The sequence below is a fragment of the Caenorhabditis elegans genome, chromosome X (assembly GCF_000002985.6).
Source record: "Caenorhabditis elegans chromosome X".
In the NCBI taxonomy this organism is placed as follows: Eukaryota; Metazoa; Nematoda; class Chromadorea; order Rhabditida; family Rhabditidae; genus Caenorhabditis; species Caenorhabditis elegans.
In genome coordinates, this window is record NC_003284.9 from 932944 (window position 1) to 949337 (window position 16394).

General features: G+C 34.9%; 3 protein-coding genes across 3 annotated transcripts; 2 read left to right on the forward strand and 1 right to left on the reverse strand.

The window, feature by feature from the left end:
- Nucleotides 1-860: 860 nt before the first annotated feature.
- Nucleotides 861-4886, forward strand: F35H12.1 (Schwannomin interacting protein 1 C-terminal domain-containing protein; the record flags this gene model as incomplete). The annotated part of the gene is made up of 12 exons (NM_001351877.5): nucleotides 861-977; nucleotides 1556-1691; nucleotides 1748-1846; nucleotides 2596-2683; nucleotides 2810-2922; nucleotides 2968-3062; nucleotides 3412-3519; nucleotides 3567-3765; nucleotides 4214-4304; nucleotides 4360-4469; nucleotides 4526-4632; nucleotides 4678-4886. 12 exons carry the CDS (start codon nucleotides 861-863, stop codon nucleotides 4759-4761), a joined length of 1347 nt encoding a protein of 448 aa, NP_001338799.1. The 3' UTR covers nucleotides 4762-4886.
- A 710-nt stretch (nucleotides 4887-5596) lies between these two features.
- F53H8.3 (Major facilitator superfamily (MFS) profile domain-containing protein) lies at nucleotides 5597-9666 on the forward strand. Its single transcript, NM_001373218.3, has 12 exons — nucleotides 5597-5666; nucleotides 5724-5843; nucleotides 5890-5988; nucleotides 6037-6135; nucleotides 6181-6313; nucleotides 6722-6994; nucleotides 7227-7378; nucleotides 7427-7604; nucleotides 8531-8641; nucleotides 8690-8776; nucleotides 9297-9378; nucleotides 9424-9666. The coding sequence occupies exons 1-12, from the start codon at nucleotides 5653-5655 to the stop codon at nucleotides 9603-9605; spliced, it is 1530 nt and encodes a 509-aa protein (NP_001359933.1). The 5' UTR covers nucleotides 5597-5652; the 3' UTR covers nucleotides 9606-9666.
- Nucleotides 9667-11882: 2216 nt separating this feature from the next.
- On the reverse strand, nucleotides 11883-15940 carry sms-2 (Phosphatidylcholine:ceramide cholinephosphotransferase 2; the record flags this gene model as incomplete). The annotated part of the gene is made up of 6 exons (NM_075781.6): nucleotides 11883-12457; nucleotides 12858-13034; nucleotides 13102-13251; nucleotides 13729-13935; nucleotides 14566-14789; nucleotides 15824-15940. The coding sequence occupies 6 exons, from the start codon at nucleotides 15938-15940 to the stop codon at nucleotides 12325-12327; spliced, it is 1008 nt and encodes a 335-aa protein (NP_508182.1). The 3' UTR covers nucleotides 11883-12324.
- Nucleotides 15941-16394: the final 454 nt, after the last annotated feature.

Genomic DNA, 16394 nt, shown 5'->3' on the forward strand with positions numbered 1-16394 from the left:
TCCACGGACCTCTGAGCTCGTGGAGCTCCTACGTGTGTGTGTGTCTCTGTGCTCGGCGAAGCTCGACGAAGTAGCGGAGATCCCAGAGAGCATAGAGAAGACATGAGGGGGATAGCTGGAGCTCTGTTTGAGCACATATACGCAGACAAAGTAGCAAGCAAATTTTCCACGCAGCAAACTTATTATTCTGGCATAGATGTGAAAACAAAAAAGTGCGCAAAAAAGGGGAGAGTGGTGCGCAAATTTTCCTTTTCTTTTTTGAAAATGAAGCTATTTAACTCTTTTTTTTTTCTTTTTTCTTCCCTTTTTCCTATTTTCTTCTAATTTTTTTTTCTTCAATTTTCACTTAGTAAAGAAAAAGCTGAAGAAAAAAGGCATGCCTAGTAAAATCGATATGACAAATTGCCCTCATTTCTCACATTTAGACAGAAGAAAAGACGCTGAAGCTCAACTTCTTAACGGCTTCGTTTTTTTCTTTTTTTTTTTAGTTTTTTCTTCAAGCTGCTTCCTGTTTGTTATAAGATCAAGCCTATATAATTTTAAAATAATTAAAATTGTAAAGTCTAGGCTCTTGTAATGAGGTGTTTTTTTTGTCACAATGTATATTATTAATTTTCAAGCGCTTATTTTCAGTTTCAGAACCCGTATTTTCTCGAAAAAAATTTTATTCTAAAATCGGCAAAATACTTGAACATTTGTTGCGTTAAGACTAAGTGTTCTGAAAACTCAATTTACGCCTAACAACAGAAATCATAACTCCGACTAAATTTTATTTTCTTCAAGGAATTGTAGCTTTATGTTTTTTGCTTCTTATTTCCACTTATGCTTTTAGACATTTTTCTTCAACTTTTCAACTGCAGATGGATCATACGGAAACCACAACTTCAAATAATATCGGATACAATTCGTCGTCTGAATCATTCGCGGTTCGTTTTATGCAAACGCCGTCAGCTGTTTTGAAAATAACCAATGGAGAGGTAAAGTGATTTTAAATAACATGTTATTAGAGAAGGTGTAGTTTTGAAAGTAATAATGCCTAAAGTCTAGACATGAAAATTCTCAAGTGGCTTGTACACTGAAAAACATCCTAGTTTTTGAGATGGTTGTTTTTATAACCACTCTGCCATATTAGTGCAATTAATATGAGAAGTAAATATACAAACATGCTTTATTAGTAGTGCTGCACAGTTTCTAGAAATTAAAATAAATGAGTTAAAAGATGCTCATTATAATTCGCAAAAGTAATTTTTTCCCATTATAAGATAGGTTTCTAAAAATAAATAATTAACGTTTCTGTGGGAATTTACTCTACTAAAAACCCCAACCAAAAAAGAGCAAAAGTTAAGTTGCACAAAAGTATGAATAGTTTGAAAATGTTTGGAACAATAAATAATTTTTGTCCTTGACTACTTTTTCCTACTCATTTATGAGCTTTTGAAAAACCAAGATTATTTATACAATTTTTTTCAACTTTATAAGATATTAAGTATTTCGAAAACTAGCTCTATTCTCAGAACAATAATTTTTAAATTCAATAAACCGCTGGAATTTCCAGATGACTGAGGACAATAACAATATGCTGCATGGAATTAATGGTGTTGACTTGCTGGATTTGCAAAGTACTGATAACGACGATCAATACTCAAATTCAAGCAGTTTGGAGTCAAGGAACTCTCTGACAAATCATCAGGGTAAAGCTGAAGATTCAACGTAATTTTTTAATGTTTTTTATTTGTTAAATTTCTAGGAAGTCAGGATGGTGACGGTGAATCTGGATCAACTTCCTGCTCGGAGGACTCTTTTGAAATGTCTAGTACTTGTAGTGTTCGGGAAGAGTTATACGAAGGTAATTTTCCAGATGCTCAGATTTTCAGGCTTCCTAATGAGGCGAGGAGTTTATCCGGGTACCCTATATTTTAGACGATGCTCAAAAATATTGCTTAAAAAATACGACAGAATCTGAATCCAAATTAGCGTTTTCATCCAAAAAAAACTTGCCAGCGAACTTTATAGACATACATTTTTTTCAAACAAAAATACTTACATCATATTGGGCGTAGTTGGTGTCCAGTATTTTTGAATAAATATTTTAAATAACGTTCGAAATGGTAAAATTTTCAGATTGTTTAGATAATTAAAATTGAGTTAACAAAAATTTGCTGGACAGAAACAAATTGGGAAATTAGTTATGAGAGATTTTTCCCGAGTTTGATGTTGTAAAAGTAGAAAACAATTCTAGCCCGTATTACGGCTGAAAGTGCTCACCAATAACAAATTAGCAAATTGATTGCCGTCTTGTTCATGCACAACTTGTAATTTCAGAGCCCACATTTTCCGACTTAATATTGAAACAAGCATCATTTTTTCTAGATTTTTGTCTTAATTTATTAGAGAAACTTTGACGCAAATATGTTTTCAGTAAAATGCTCCACCCAAACCTGACTCCACTTTTTAAGTGCAAACTCTAACAGTTTTAGCTGATAGTTTTAAATTTATTTAACAAGCCTAACTTAAACATGGCTACGTTAGAAACAAAAATTCAAAACACCCAAGATCCACCCGCACAAAACCCAAGAATAGAAATGCTCTTTATAGAGGAAAAGCGACGGCTGATTGAGAGGAATGAAGTGACTTCACGGAGATCGGATTTCAGCAAAGAAAGCAGCTACGAGAGCCAGTTTCGGTAAGAATGTGTAGAAAATTTTACTGAGTTGGCGTTTCTTGGATACTAATCTCTAATAAATATAATGTGTGATGTTTTGTTTCTACTTGTGTATCCTTATCTTTTCAAATTGGACTTAAATTATAGACCACCAGCATCTCAAATTCAACAACACAGCGAGCTGGATTCGGATTTGCAAAATGATTTTATGCGGAAAATCCGGCAGTCAGTAGCTAACCAAATTGAGCACATAGATACTGGTAAGAAATAAGTTTGACGTTCTAAAAAATTGGGATTATTTTTAGGGCTTCCTCAGTTGGATTTCGTAAAGCTAGAGCAGCAACTGACAACTGCCGCAAAAGAAAGAGAGGACGTGGAGAAAAGGATGACGTTTGATAATGTGAGCACAAATTGTAAATTAGTTAAATTCTAAACATAATTCCACTGGCATTGCTACAGTAATCCTACAGTACCCTTGAATCTCTTGCACTGGGTCAGTAGTACATCCAATGTTCAAGATAGGGCTTCCATGAAGTCGCCGCAACGGCGCCCGCGCCGGCTTCACGGCGTCACTCATGCCACATGTATCCAAACGTATAGTGCGGCGCGGAACCCCGAATGTGTCGGCCGCTTCCAAATAACATTTTAGCGCCTCACGCCCTAGTTAATGAAAATAACTTGTGCATAAAATAAAAACGAAATTTGAAACGGACTATAATTTATAAACAAATCCATTTTCTAATTTTAAGATATCCGAGAGAAAAGAATGTAATGATTCATGGAGAAGGTACCCGTCATTTCAACACCAAAAGAAGACGAATTCAGTTTTACGACTCCCGCCCAGCAAAAACTTACAGGTACAAATTAACTTTTAGCATGATCAATCTAATTACATAATTTCTAGGTTTGCTTCATGAATGAGCTCAGTGAAACTGACACGGAAAATGGGGAAGACTCTGAAGATTCTGATATGGAGCACATGTACGTTAGGAAAAGTAAATCGGTGCCGAACTTCAAGAATGCTACAAGTCCAGATGTGTTAGACTCGAGGAGTTTGCAAGAGTTACATGAGAAATTGGAAAGGAACTTGACGTTAAATGATAGTAGGTGGAGCGGAAATTAGAAAAAAAAATTCTAAACTTTTCTAAACATTTTCAAAGGTTTTCAGTAAAATCTAGTACCTACTGAGAAATCGGATAGGTTTCCTAAAAATGTAGAATCTATTCGAAATCTTCTGTAGGAACTTTGGGAGGTTTAGTAGATTTCATAGACGAATATTCCGAGAAATTTTCTGAACATTCTAAAACGTTTTTGAAAATTCTAGAACATACATACATTGAAATTACAGATTTTTCCAGATAATTTTTTAAATGTTTCAAAAAATTTTAAATCATTTCTATCAACTTGCTAAAATTCCAGAAAAGCTTTAAAAAAATGTTCAACAATTTTCAATCATTTAGAAAAAGACAACTTTCATTGGAAAATTAGAAAACAGTTTTCAAAAATAAATTTGAATACTTTTTTCAAAATGAAAAAAATAACAATTTTCAGATGAGCGGTGTAAAATGTTGAAACACGAAGCGCATCGGGTTATGAAAATTGCAGAGGAGAAGGCAAGCACGGCACTGGCAGAGTATCGAAGGTATCATTTTCTTTTTTGAGGACGCAAGAAAAACAAGAAAAATAATATATTTCAGAGGAAGATCGAAAGCAAGTGAGGTGCCGCGACAAGCAAGGCAGTATTTGAGCAAAACAAAGTTGCCGGATATCCAGATTATCCATCAGCAGATTGAAGAAGCCATCTGTAGTGAGTTTATCAAAATATGAATGATTTGGAAACAGATTAGCATACACACTTTTCAGGAAAAAACATGGAGCTTGTTGGTCTTCTTTTGGAACGGGATAATCTACACATGGAGCATGACTCTTTGAGAGTTGATATCGATGACTATACTCAACAAAAATCGCCGGTAAGTACAAATATCCGCGTGAACTTTAACAGAATTAATTTCCAGTTGATACTCCTTGATATGAAACGGCTTCTGCAATTACAGAAAGGGCTCGAAAGCAATTCACTTGGCACTAAGAAATTCTGTTAGAAATTTTTTAACCTCAATAGTTTTTTGTATTTATTTGCATTTTTGTTACATTTTTGTTTCAGTGATCTTTCATTCAGTTCGGTATATTTATTTCTCTACTTATAAACTCAATGAAGCAAGTACAAAACTTTCATTTTCTGTAATTTAATAGGGATTTAGTTATAATTTCTGGGCAATACGTGAACCTTTTTTGGCACAAAACATTTCACACCCAGTTATAATATTTATGGATTTGGAAATTCAGGCATTTCAGATTGAGATTTTTTGTTGGTCAGTGCAAATCTAATTATGTTCGGTGCCTGTTCAAATTTTGATCAATGCAATTAATCCTTTAGTCAGTGGGAAATATACCGCAGTCAGTCCAAATCAAATTTTTCGACAACTTAATTCAAACTTTGTGCAATCAAAACCTTTGCCTGTGTTCCTTAAAATTATGTCAGTGCAATTAAAATTTTGGTCAGTGCCAAACAATCTTTGGTCAGTGCACTCGATCAGCGAAACGTAAATCAAAAACGTTAATAATTTTTACATTAAAGGATTATTTAAAATTTCAAAAACTAAAATAATGTTTTAATTCTCAAATCACATTTCATCATAGTCACCAAATTTTTTACAACATTCATTTCAAAAGGAAATAAAATAATTGTAATCTTATTTCTCACTCATAGAAAATGGGAAACCGATTCAAAAAATATAAAACGTCTGTAATTGGTATGTGCAAATGACTTTGGTTTATCAACAAAAAAAAAGAAAAGAAAGGCGTTGATAAGATATGCAATTCTGATAAGAAGAACAGTGGAGGGCTCCGTCTATTTCACAGCATCATTTTCTTTTGTCATTTCAATACCTGAACCTATTTATTCAAAGATCAATTAGCCTCATGAATCAAAAATGGTAACCTCCAGGTATGCTTTTGTTCATCTTTGTATTTTTAGTTTTTCAAAATTATCACAACTTTTCAGATATCTCATCACAGTAACCACTGTAGTATTAGGCGGAAGCGCACAATTTTACAGTTATGGAGTAGTCAACCCTGCACAAGTGGTTATCACTGACTGGATTAATCAGACTTATATTGATAGGTACAAAATCAAAGTTCAAAAAAGATAGTAATATCGATTTTTATAGGTATAAAGCGCCGTTGTCATTAACTGTTTCAAATGTTATATGGTCGTTTGTTGTATCAAGTATTGCAATTGGAGCAATTCTCGGAGCATCTTTTACGAGGTACATAGTGTGTGAACTGAATTTCCAGCTAAACCTGTTAAATTGTAGAATAATTGGAGAGAAGTATGGAAGACGAAACGGGATGTTTTTCAATGGAATTCTTAATGTTTTTGCTGCACTTTTTGAATTAGTAGCCAAAAGATTTAGGTAAGAAATTACAGAGTTACACACAATATTAAACATATTGTTCAGCTCGCCAGAATTGTTGATATTTGGACGTTTTGTGTATGGAATAAACATGGGTTTATCAAGTGGTCTTGTGCCGATGTATTTGATGGAGATCACACCGTATAAGTATCGTGGACCAGCTGGAACTTTGCATCAGGTATTTTTATTTTTTTGGAACAGAGACGAGCGGCAAATTTTGAATTTTGCCTAATGGGTTTTTTTCTAAATTGTGCCAAATTATGTTTTTTCACTAGAACTTTCAAGAAAAATTAATAGTTTTGGAAGAAATTATTTTATTCAAAAATGTGCTGAAATTTTTGAAATTAATATGCATATATTTTTTTCATTTTTAATAATTTCAATGACCTTCTAAATGTTCACGTTTCAAAATTCCAATTTTTATGTTCTCTTCACTCTTTTGGTCTGAAAAATGATTTTTACTGCTTGATAAGCGGTACCAGTTTCGTTCTTTGCAATCAACCAGTACAAAAGTAGAAAATACACTATTCACGTGTATTTTCACTTCGATGCATGTGGAATGGTTTCTAATTATTCAAGTTTTCAGATAGCTGTTGCTTTTTCTGACTGGTTCTCATTGCTAATTGGTTTGCCCGAAGTTCTCGGAGACCAAAATAACTGGCCATTAGCATTTGCACTTCCCGGACTTCCAGCTCTTGCTCTGGTCTGCATTTTACCATTTTGTCCGGAATCGCCAAAATACACACTTGGAACGAAGCATGACAGAGACAAAGCATTGAAGGATGTTGAGCTGTTAATTGGAAAGGAGCAAGCACCTCACATGTTTGAGTCAATTGTCAGGGAGGTTGCTTTGGATGAAGTTAGTTTTTTTTGCGTTTACCTGTATACAAGGATCTCTCTATTAGGCTTGTATCTCAACTTTGGTAGCTGATGGTAGAATATATTTACGAAAAAATGCATGGTACTAATTTTTAGCAAATCATTTGGCCACTACCAAATTTTGGAAGAAAAATGTTATACACACAGCTCTGAAATTGAAACTTTTGAGTTCAAAACTGAGAGGGAATGCCAAACTACATGGCTATTTTCAGGGAGATGGAACCTTCCGGGAGCTCTTCACTAGACCAGATCTCAGAATTCCCCTTGCCGTCTCTATAATCGTCATGATAGCTCAACAATTCACCGGATGTACAGCAGTATTTGCATTCTCCACTGACATGTTCCTTAATGCAGGGCTCACTCCGTGAGTTTTTCCCGCACAAAAGTGAAAAATTTCAAGTATGTATTTCAGAGTGATCGCAAGATTTAGTACACTTGCAATCGGCATTGTATACTTTTTGTTCGCATGTACAAGTCCGTTCCTAATTCACAAAGTTGGAAGACGGTGGCTATCATTGTTCCAGTTAGCCAGTTGTATGGTGGCTTTGATGTTGCTCTCTTTATTCACATTTTTGCAGAATTACGAAAATGTGAGTTTTGAATTGTTATATTTGAAGGTGAAACGAGGTTGTGGTTTTAGCCGGTATATGAAATAGAACTGAAATTTAAAATGGTACATCAGCATAGTTGGTACATACAATTTCTACGTCACAACATATTGACTGTTTTTCCACACAGAACCTGTGAGTCTGTAGAGAGAAGTGAGCCTATAAAGATACACAGACAACATCACTAAGTACCTCCTACCTTTTCTGCGAGAGAGAGAGAGAGAGAGAGAGCCTGTACAACAGTATTGGAGTTGATAAAATCGGATGCAGCAAAAAATGTTTGTGTGTGGAAACCTCTCAATATGTTGTGACGTAGAAGTTGTATGTACCAACTACCAACCAGCATATTTGGTACCTTTTCAATTTCGCCATTTCCAATACTTATGGCGTTGGTCGGGAGGATTCTTGTCGCTATTGATTGGACGTGGAGGAGGTTTACAAAGCTGAAACAACTGTAGTTCCATTAACCGTGGTATTCTTATTCAGTACACAATTTAAAATGTTTCCCTTTTAGATTTTTGAAATGCCTCTTTGAGGTTTTAGAGAATGCCCCGAGCAATAACCCCCCAATGACCTTTTGAGTAATGCCTCCTTGGAATGCAAAAACACGATTTCCCCTAATTTTTAGCCTCCTAGGAGTGTGGGCCAATAAAGACCAATTTCTGGTTGGACTAGTTTTAGTTTCAGTATATTTTTTCAACAAAAAACCAACAAAACTCTACTGTCCTTTGAAAATGTAGTGTTCTAATGTTATTACCTTCACGAATATACTGGTATCCTGCTAGGTGGTTTGGCTTTAAAAAATGTAGGATTATAAAAATTGATAAACTGTTTTTATAATAATTGTCAAGTTGAATTGTTTTGTTTCATAAGACAATGAAAAACTAATCAACAATAAAAAAATGCAGATCGAATGGGCTAGATACGGAACAATATTTTCTCTGGTGTTCTACATGTGTGTCTATGGTGTTGGTTCTCCAATCCCATGGATCATTGCAAGTGAACTTTTTACACAGCAGGTTGGTTGATCTTTTCTCAATTTTATCATACAGATTTTGAATTTCCAGTTCCGGGCAACCGCTGTGACAGTGTCGGTATTTGTTGCGTGGACATTTGCGTTTATCGTTAGCACATCTTATCTACCATTCCAGCAGGTAAGTGGTTCAAATTTTTCAAACAAACAAAAATTAATTTGCAAAAAACTGAGGCGCCTGAAATAACTATAAATAGGCGCAGATTGAACTAAAAGTCGGGGAACTAAAAGTCTTCCCGTGTTTTGATATTTTTTTTCTGTGTATTGGCCAAAAAATTCGTGTGTCCCTTTAACCGGGAAAATTTTACCAAAAAGAAAAACGACGCAAGTTAAAAGTTCCGCTAACCATTCGCTGACTGAAAAACTAGAAAGTTTTTGAATTTTACTTTTTGTTTTTCAAAAAATGAAACTTGAAATTATAGCTATTGTGATAATTTCAAATTATTCAAACAAGAAAAAAATTTGTCGGCATCCCTGGTCGCAATACATTCGGGCCAAATATACATAAACAAGTAGGCATCTTTTGTAACCCTATTGACAGAAGCACACAACTTTAATTAATCTTTCAAAACGTTTTTTTCACAGTAGTCTTACCGGGCATTTTCGATTTGCTAAAATAATTTTATATGGTTTTTTTTCAGCTTGTTGGAATCACATTCAGTTATTTCCCCTTCATCATCGGGCTTGCCGTTTTCGGTATCTTCATTTATGTCCTACTTCCGGGTAATCGCTCAATTTTTTAATGTATCATCTATTAAATACTTTCAGAAACTCGTGATCGACCAATGGTTGAAATTGTGACAGAAGTTCATCACCGAACAGCTTCCTTGTCAGCTGGAAGACCATGGGATGCTAGTCGGCCACCAAGTCGTCAAGAGGTTCAACGTCTGTTGGATACAATGGATCCACGGAGTTATAGCTCTTATGATAATTCCACTTTGGAGGATTAATGTGTCATTTTGTTTTTATTTTCTGTTGTTGGTTAATGCTTCTATATAAAAAAAACTTCTGATTTATCGTCTAACGTTCAAAAATACACTGAAAATTTAATAGTTCTCTCAATAAGATTTCGCTTGAGTTTTGAAGGATTTTTAATTTTCATGAAAAGTTTAAAACTATACTCGTTTGTATTATAATTCAAACCAGCCGATGACCGCGCCTCCGGCGCGGCCAACGACTGGCGGAGTTTAAAATGTATAACAAATAGATGTCCTTTTAATCATTCAAAAATGTCTCATTAAAAAAAGTTGAAACTTCATCGATTAAATCGCATTTTCTCCTTCCATGGTATACGATTCAGAAAATTCAAAGAGACAGTTAGAATGTTCTGATTTTTCTACTAACACATTATCATTATCAGGCTTTCGAAAAAATTCCACAGAGTTACAGTTTTTTTAATAAGTTAATTTTTTTTTCCTCAACTAAAGAAGTCTGAATAATTAACTACTAAGTTCTTTGAATATAGATGTAACGAAACAAATAAAAACTCCTACAGTTATAGGAGGTTGTAGAGCATTTCAGAACTTTTTTGAATTTTACAGATGATTCTAGAACAGTCTAGAATTTTCTTGAAACTTCCAGAAGGTGCTGAAACAAAAAAATTGATTCCAGAACAAAAATTTGGATTTCCCGCCAAATTTTTTCCTCAGAAAATTTGAATTTCCCGCCAAAATTTTTTTTCTCAGAAAATCTGAATTTCAAGCAAAAAATTTTTTTTCCAGAAAATTTGAATTCCCGCCAAAATTTTTCTCAGAAAATTTGAATTCCCGCCAAAATTTTTCTCATAAAATTTGAATTCCCGCCAAAATTTTTCAAAGATAATTTGAATTCCCGCCAAAATTTCTTTTCTCATAAATTTTGAAGTTCCCGCCCATATTTTTAAGGGTCTCACCACGATGGGTCTTGCCAGTTCCAGGTGGTACTTAAGCTAGCAAAAAGTTTCTCAGAAAAGTTGAATTTCCCGCCAAAATGTTTTTCACTGAAAATTTGAATTTCCCGCCAAAATGTTTTTCACTGAAAATTCGAATTTCCCGCCAAAATGTTTTTCACTGAAAATTTGAATTTCCCGCCGAAATGTTTTTCACTGAAAATTCGAATTTCCCGCCAAAATGTTTTTCACTGAAAATTTGAATTTCCCGCCAAAATTTTTTCACTGAAAATTTGAATTTCCCGCTAAAATTTTTTTCACTGAAAATTTGAATTTCCCGCCAAAATTTCACCACGATGGGTCTCGTCACGATGGGTCTCACCACGATGGGTCTCACCACGATGGGTCTCGTCACGATGGGTCTCACCACAATGGGTCTCGTCACGATGGGTCTCACCACGATGGGTCTCACCACGATGGGTCTCGTCACGATGGGTCTCACCACGATGGGTCTATATAGAACATTTCTCGAATTTTCTAATATCCCTTCAAAAGACAAAAAGTCAATTTTTCCTAAACTACAGTAATCCTACAGTACTCCTACAGTACCTCTACAGTACTACTACAGTACCCCGACCACATCCCATCACTAACCTCAAACCAATATCCCTTTAAAAGGCGAAAAGTCAATTTTTCCCAAACTACAGTAATCCTACAGTACTCCTACAGTACCTCTACAGTACTACTACAGTACCCCGACCTCATCCCACCACTAACCTCAAACCAATATCCCTTCAAAAGGCGAAAAGTCAATTTTTCCCAAACTACAGTAATCCTACAGTACTCCTACAGTACCACTACAGTACTACTACAGTACTACTACAGTACCCGACCACATCCCATCACTAACCTCAAACCAATATCCCCCCAACATCTTAAAACGCCTAGTCTCTTTACGCTGTGACGTCACAGACTACAAAGACTACATAGACTACAAACTATGGACAAACGGAATAAGCGCTTTATTAATAGTAAATGATGATTTTTCCCTGAAGAAGTAGAACATGGGAAAGATATAGAGTAAATGCACAGTTGATGATTTGCAATAGACCAAATATATCTTCATCTTTACATTAACATTTACAATTATGTTAGGTCCTAATTGTTAGGATGATTTTGTTGGTCTCGTAAATGTGTTTTAACATTAATAAAAATAATATATTGCGCTTGAAAACAATTTAACTGAAAATGAGAACAAATTGAATGTTTTTCTCGAATTTCCTCATTTCTAACCTTGTTACACTTGGCACCGTAATTTAACCTGAATAGTGTACTACCGCTTAACAACAATACAACCAAACAATAATTGAAAGAAAAATTCATATATAATTATTTGCAACCGCATTTTTATATTCTGCTTTTCATAAATCACCATGTAAAGCTAGAAATTCATCGAGATCAAAAACATGTGCAGGAGGAAAAATTATGAGTTTCAAAGGGGGAGAAATCGAAAGAAATGAGCAGGAGGGGCATTTTTGCGGGAAAGAAAATGTGTTGTTCGTTGTGTTTAATTGAAATATCTCGTATGGAGCATCGTATTGTACTGGAAAAGAAGTAGGAAAAACCGCTTTGGGGGAAATACAAAACAAAACATTAACAACAAAAAAATGAGATAAGCAAAATGTCGAAACTGAGGGGAAGGGATTAAATTTTGATTTGAAATTAAACCAAAACTGGGATAAAATAAAATGATACAAAATAAAAAAAAGAGCATTAAATTAAATTAAAAGTAATACATCAAATTATTGCAATTTGTAGTTGATACGATTCATAATGGTGTGCATTCTTTGAGGGCCTTCCAGCGGCCAATTCCACTTGTTCACCAATTTCCCGTCCGCAACATCCGATTCAAACCAGTAGCACAACCAGAACCACCTGAAAAAAAATTTTTTGAATTTTTGATAATAATTTTTCGCGAAAGTTGATATTTGAAGACAATTCTATTTTGGGCACAAGTTTGTTCGCAATAAGAAAATTTTCTCAATGTGCTTTACCCATTTACCAGTTTCTTTGCGTGAATATCATTAACTTGGCCAGTGCAGTTTACCACCAATTCGGTCAGTGCATCTTACCAATTTGGTCAGTGCATCTTACCAATTTGGTCAGTGCATCTTACCAATTCGGTCAGTGCATCTTACCAATTTGGTCAGTTTACATAGCTTATTATGTACAAATACTTCCAATTACCTTCTTTCAGTAATTTTCTACAACTTTTTCTCCCTAATTATCAACTGTTTTCAATTCATTTCCTCACAATCAGAAGCTCTTAACTAACCAAAGTCGACTCAACGGCGCCTGTGGTCGATCGTCCTTTCGCATTTCGAAAATTTGGTGATAAGACCAGAAAACGTGACTTGTCAACCAGTACGCAATTAACACGTCCATCGTATAGTGACCGCCTGACACGACGAGAGCTGCGATTCCGAGGAATGTGATCGGAGCGGCAATGTATCTAAAATACAAAAATGAAAAAAATGAATAATGTTTCTCAAAAAAGTTTTTCATTCAAAAAGAATCACCTGAGAATAACGAGACCACGCGGAGTGTACTGCAACTGCACAAAATACATAATTGTGAGAACGACAGTGTGCCCGCTAAACATCAGATCACCGCACAGAATCTTGTCTTGTCCGGATGTCAAGCCCAAAGTGATGACGTAGGTGAGGAATCTGAAATATGTTTGAATTCAGTTCCAGGAATATTTTTATATCGCAACTTTAAAAAATAGGGCATTTTCCAAACGTTTGCCTGAATATTCTATATGTATATCTAAATTTTTTGGTACGTTTAATCATGATGTTTGGTCACCCTGCACTTTAATAAGTGTATTCACACAATAAATCCGTTGGTGCTACTCAGTAGTGGCATATTTTCAGAAATGTGCCCAATGTAAGCAGAATGTAAAAAACGGCATTAATTTTAAGTCATTGAAATAATTTTTAACCCTTAAATTTTATTACTTCCGTAAAATGGCAAAAAGTAGTTTTGCTCACAGATGCCGGTTTTTATGAATTTTCCAAATTTCCCTTTCAGATCTTCAATTAATATTTCTCTCAAAAAACTTCCAATTTCGATTCGCAGTTCGAATCAAGCTTTTCAGTTCTCCCAATTTTTCCCACAACCTTTATTATTTTTTCGATTGTTACCTCGTCGCGATTTCCATGCCGTACATAGCGGTTCTGTTGACTTGTGGCTGGCAAATTTCATCCCTATTGTGAAAAGAGGGCGGCAGGAAAGTGACACCGAGAATCACGGCACGCAGGCCGTACATGATAGCTCCCAAGAGGAATGTGCGGCGGAGCACAATCCACCGCTGATGGTGAAGGAAGATGATGGTGAAGGCGACGACGGAGCTGAAAAACAAAAATAAAAATTTGGGAGTTTGGCCGTGGTTTATCATATATGCACAGATTATTCTTTATAGGTCATTAACGTATTTCTATCTCAATGGTTTTTTTTTTCAAATATCATTAAAAATCAAACAACTTCATTTTTCTTAAACTTTTTTTCACATGCCCCATGATTGTTTTATGATTTTTACACTTTCACTGCGTTTTATGACTTCTGGTTTTTTCGGTCAGTGCTCTAATCGATTATTTGCATAGTATGGTAGGCTTTTTCTAAAAATATATTTTAAATACAGATTTCTCAGCAAATAACATTTAAGCCTTGCATTTTTATGACTCTTGTATAGAAATCAAATTCGTTCATCTTGAAGAGACAATAATGAATACGAAAGAATAGTGGTTGTAGTTAAAACCAAATGTGAACTGAATTTCTGAACTTATGATTACCACTAGTGCCAAGGTTTATCCAATTATAATGTTAACTTTGTTTCTGACTAGCCTTAAACAAAACGGAACTTTTTCTAGTGCCTACATAATTTCTTCTATATGAAATTCTTCCAACAATTTTTTTTGTCTTTTCAAAATCACACAGAAACAGTTAGCTTCTAGGTAAGACCTAATTGCAAAATAGCTTACCTAACAGTCGAGAGCACATCTCCAACACTCCACGCCCATCTTTGTTGTGGAATGATCATGAAAGTGAGATCGGGAAGCGGCTGTCTAGGTACCACGTCGTGAATGACTGTGAGCAAGAAGAAGTTGAGAAACGCTGATAGCATGAGACACAAAAACGCCGTCAGTGTCTTGAAGCCCTCAGAGTTTCCGTGGTGCTCATGGTGGAATGTGTCTTCGCAGGTGAACTGTAATATTTAATTTGTAATTTTATTAGGCATTTGTTGATATTATTTTTGTACCCTATTTTTTTGGCAGCTTAAATGCTTTTCCTTCCTTATTTTAGAGCCACTAGTAAAACTATTTTGCATGTGTGTGGTTTTTTTCTGGTTTTTTATCGAAACTAATTGCCAAAGCCTTTTTTTTATTCCTCCATCTTCACGTCAAAAATTTGGCCCCGTTATAGTTGCAGCTGTGAAACTGATGCCCACGCACTTTCACTCATGCGGAATTATAATATTTCGTCAATTTCAAATTTCGTTCTCAAGTTTAACGAATAGCCGGAATGAATCACCACGCAAGTACGTGGAAAATCAGGCCAATTTCTCTCAGTTTCTAAAAGTCATATGCCGTCATGGCAGTGCACCTGGCTTTTTTCACACTCCAATGACGCTTTATTCACCGTTTGACGAGTGTTTTAAAGTTTCAAAAGCAGGCTACATTTTTACAAGTTTTCAAAATATTCAAGAGGCACATTTGTATACTGTAAGTTCCCAGCCTTTATAATGGAGATCTATAACTTGTGAAAATCTAACTTTTGAGACGTTTCTCTTTTCAGTTGGTTTTAGTGTTTTTGTCTGTCTGAGACTTGCATTTTGTGGTATAAAAACCTTTCTGTTAGGCAGTTCCATATATTTTGTTGCCTACTTTTGATTTTGTCAGTGCCCTGCACTAAGTTTGCCAAAAATCAAGTGTTTTATAACTTTTCGGTAGTTTATTTTTTTATACTACAACTAAATGGCTTAAAAATTTTTTTTGAACCTTTTTCATTCCACGTGATTAGTTTTGTTGTTTTTGGGTCCTAGAGGTAAGCTGCGCAGCAATTTCCAAAATTTCCAAAATCCGGATCTTCCAGAAACCGAAAACTGTCGAAGTTTTTGGCAAATGTCAAAATTTTCGATTGCCGTTCATTTCAGCCACCGGCATTTTGCAAAATTTTGGATTATTTAGATACATGGTATAAATCCAAAATTTCTCAAAGTATTTCCTAATTTCCACTAACCTCTTTCCTAATTGGTGTTGGCTCCGGATCAATTGGGTCTATATTGATAACTATCCCATTACTAACACATGGGTCCCGTGACTGGAGCACATCTGTGAACTCCGAACTGTTTGTCATCTGGAATAAAGGTTAAGTTCTTTAGCATTTTTTAAAATCAAATAGAGAAAAAAAAATAAAACAGGACATGGATTAAGGAAGCTGGCGCATATGACAATTTTTCATTTTAGAACATGAGAGAACTTGGAAACTAATGTGAAAAAAAACTAGACAAAAACTTAAGTGAAGAAAAAATTTGTATGTGATGTTAAATAAATTGCGCACGAAAATTGGGTTTATTCCAACTTACACTGATCAAAAGTTAAGAAAAAACTTAATAAACTCATAATTGAATATATAAAATTTGTAGGCAAAACACATTTTCTTTTATTAGTGACGAAAACAGTAATCGCTACATTTGAAATTAAAAGCTTGCCAAAATTTTAAAGTTGTGTTCAAATGATTAACTGTCATGGTTGGACAAAGAATTGAGCTTTTAACAATTTTTTTAAAAACAAATCACTGCAAGTTGTCT

Coding starts and splice junctions, on each gene's coding strand:
- F53H8.3 (NM_001373218.3), top strand. Junction 7,605..8,530: donor TTTTGCAGAATTACGAAAAT/GTGAGTTTTGAA, acceptor AAAAAAATGCAG/ATCGAATGGGCTAGATACGG. Junction 8,777..9,296: donor CTTATCTACCATTCCAGCAG/GTAAGTGGTTCA, acceptor GTTTTTTTTCAG/CTTGTTGGAATCACATTCAG.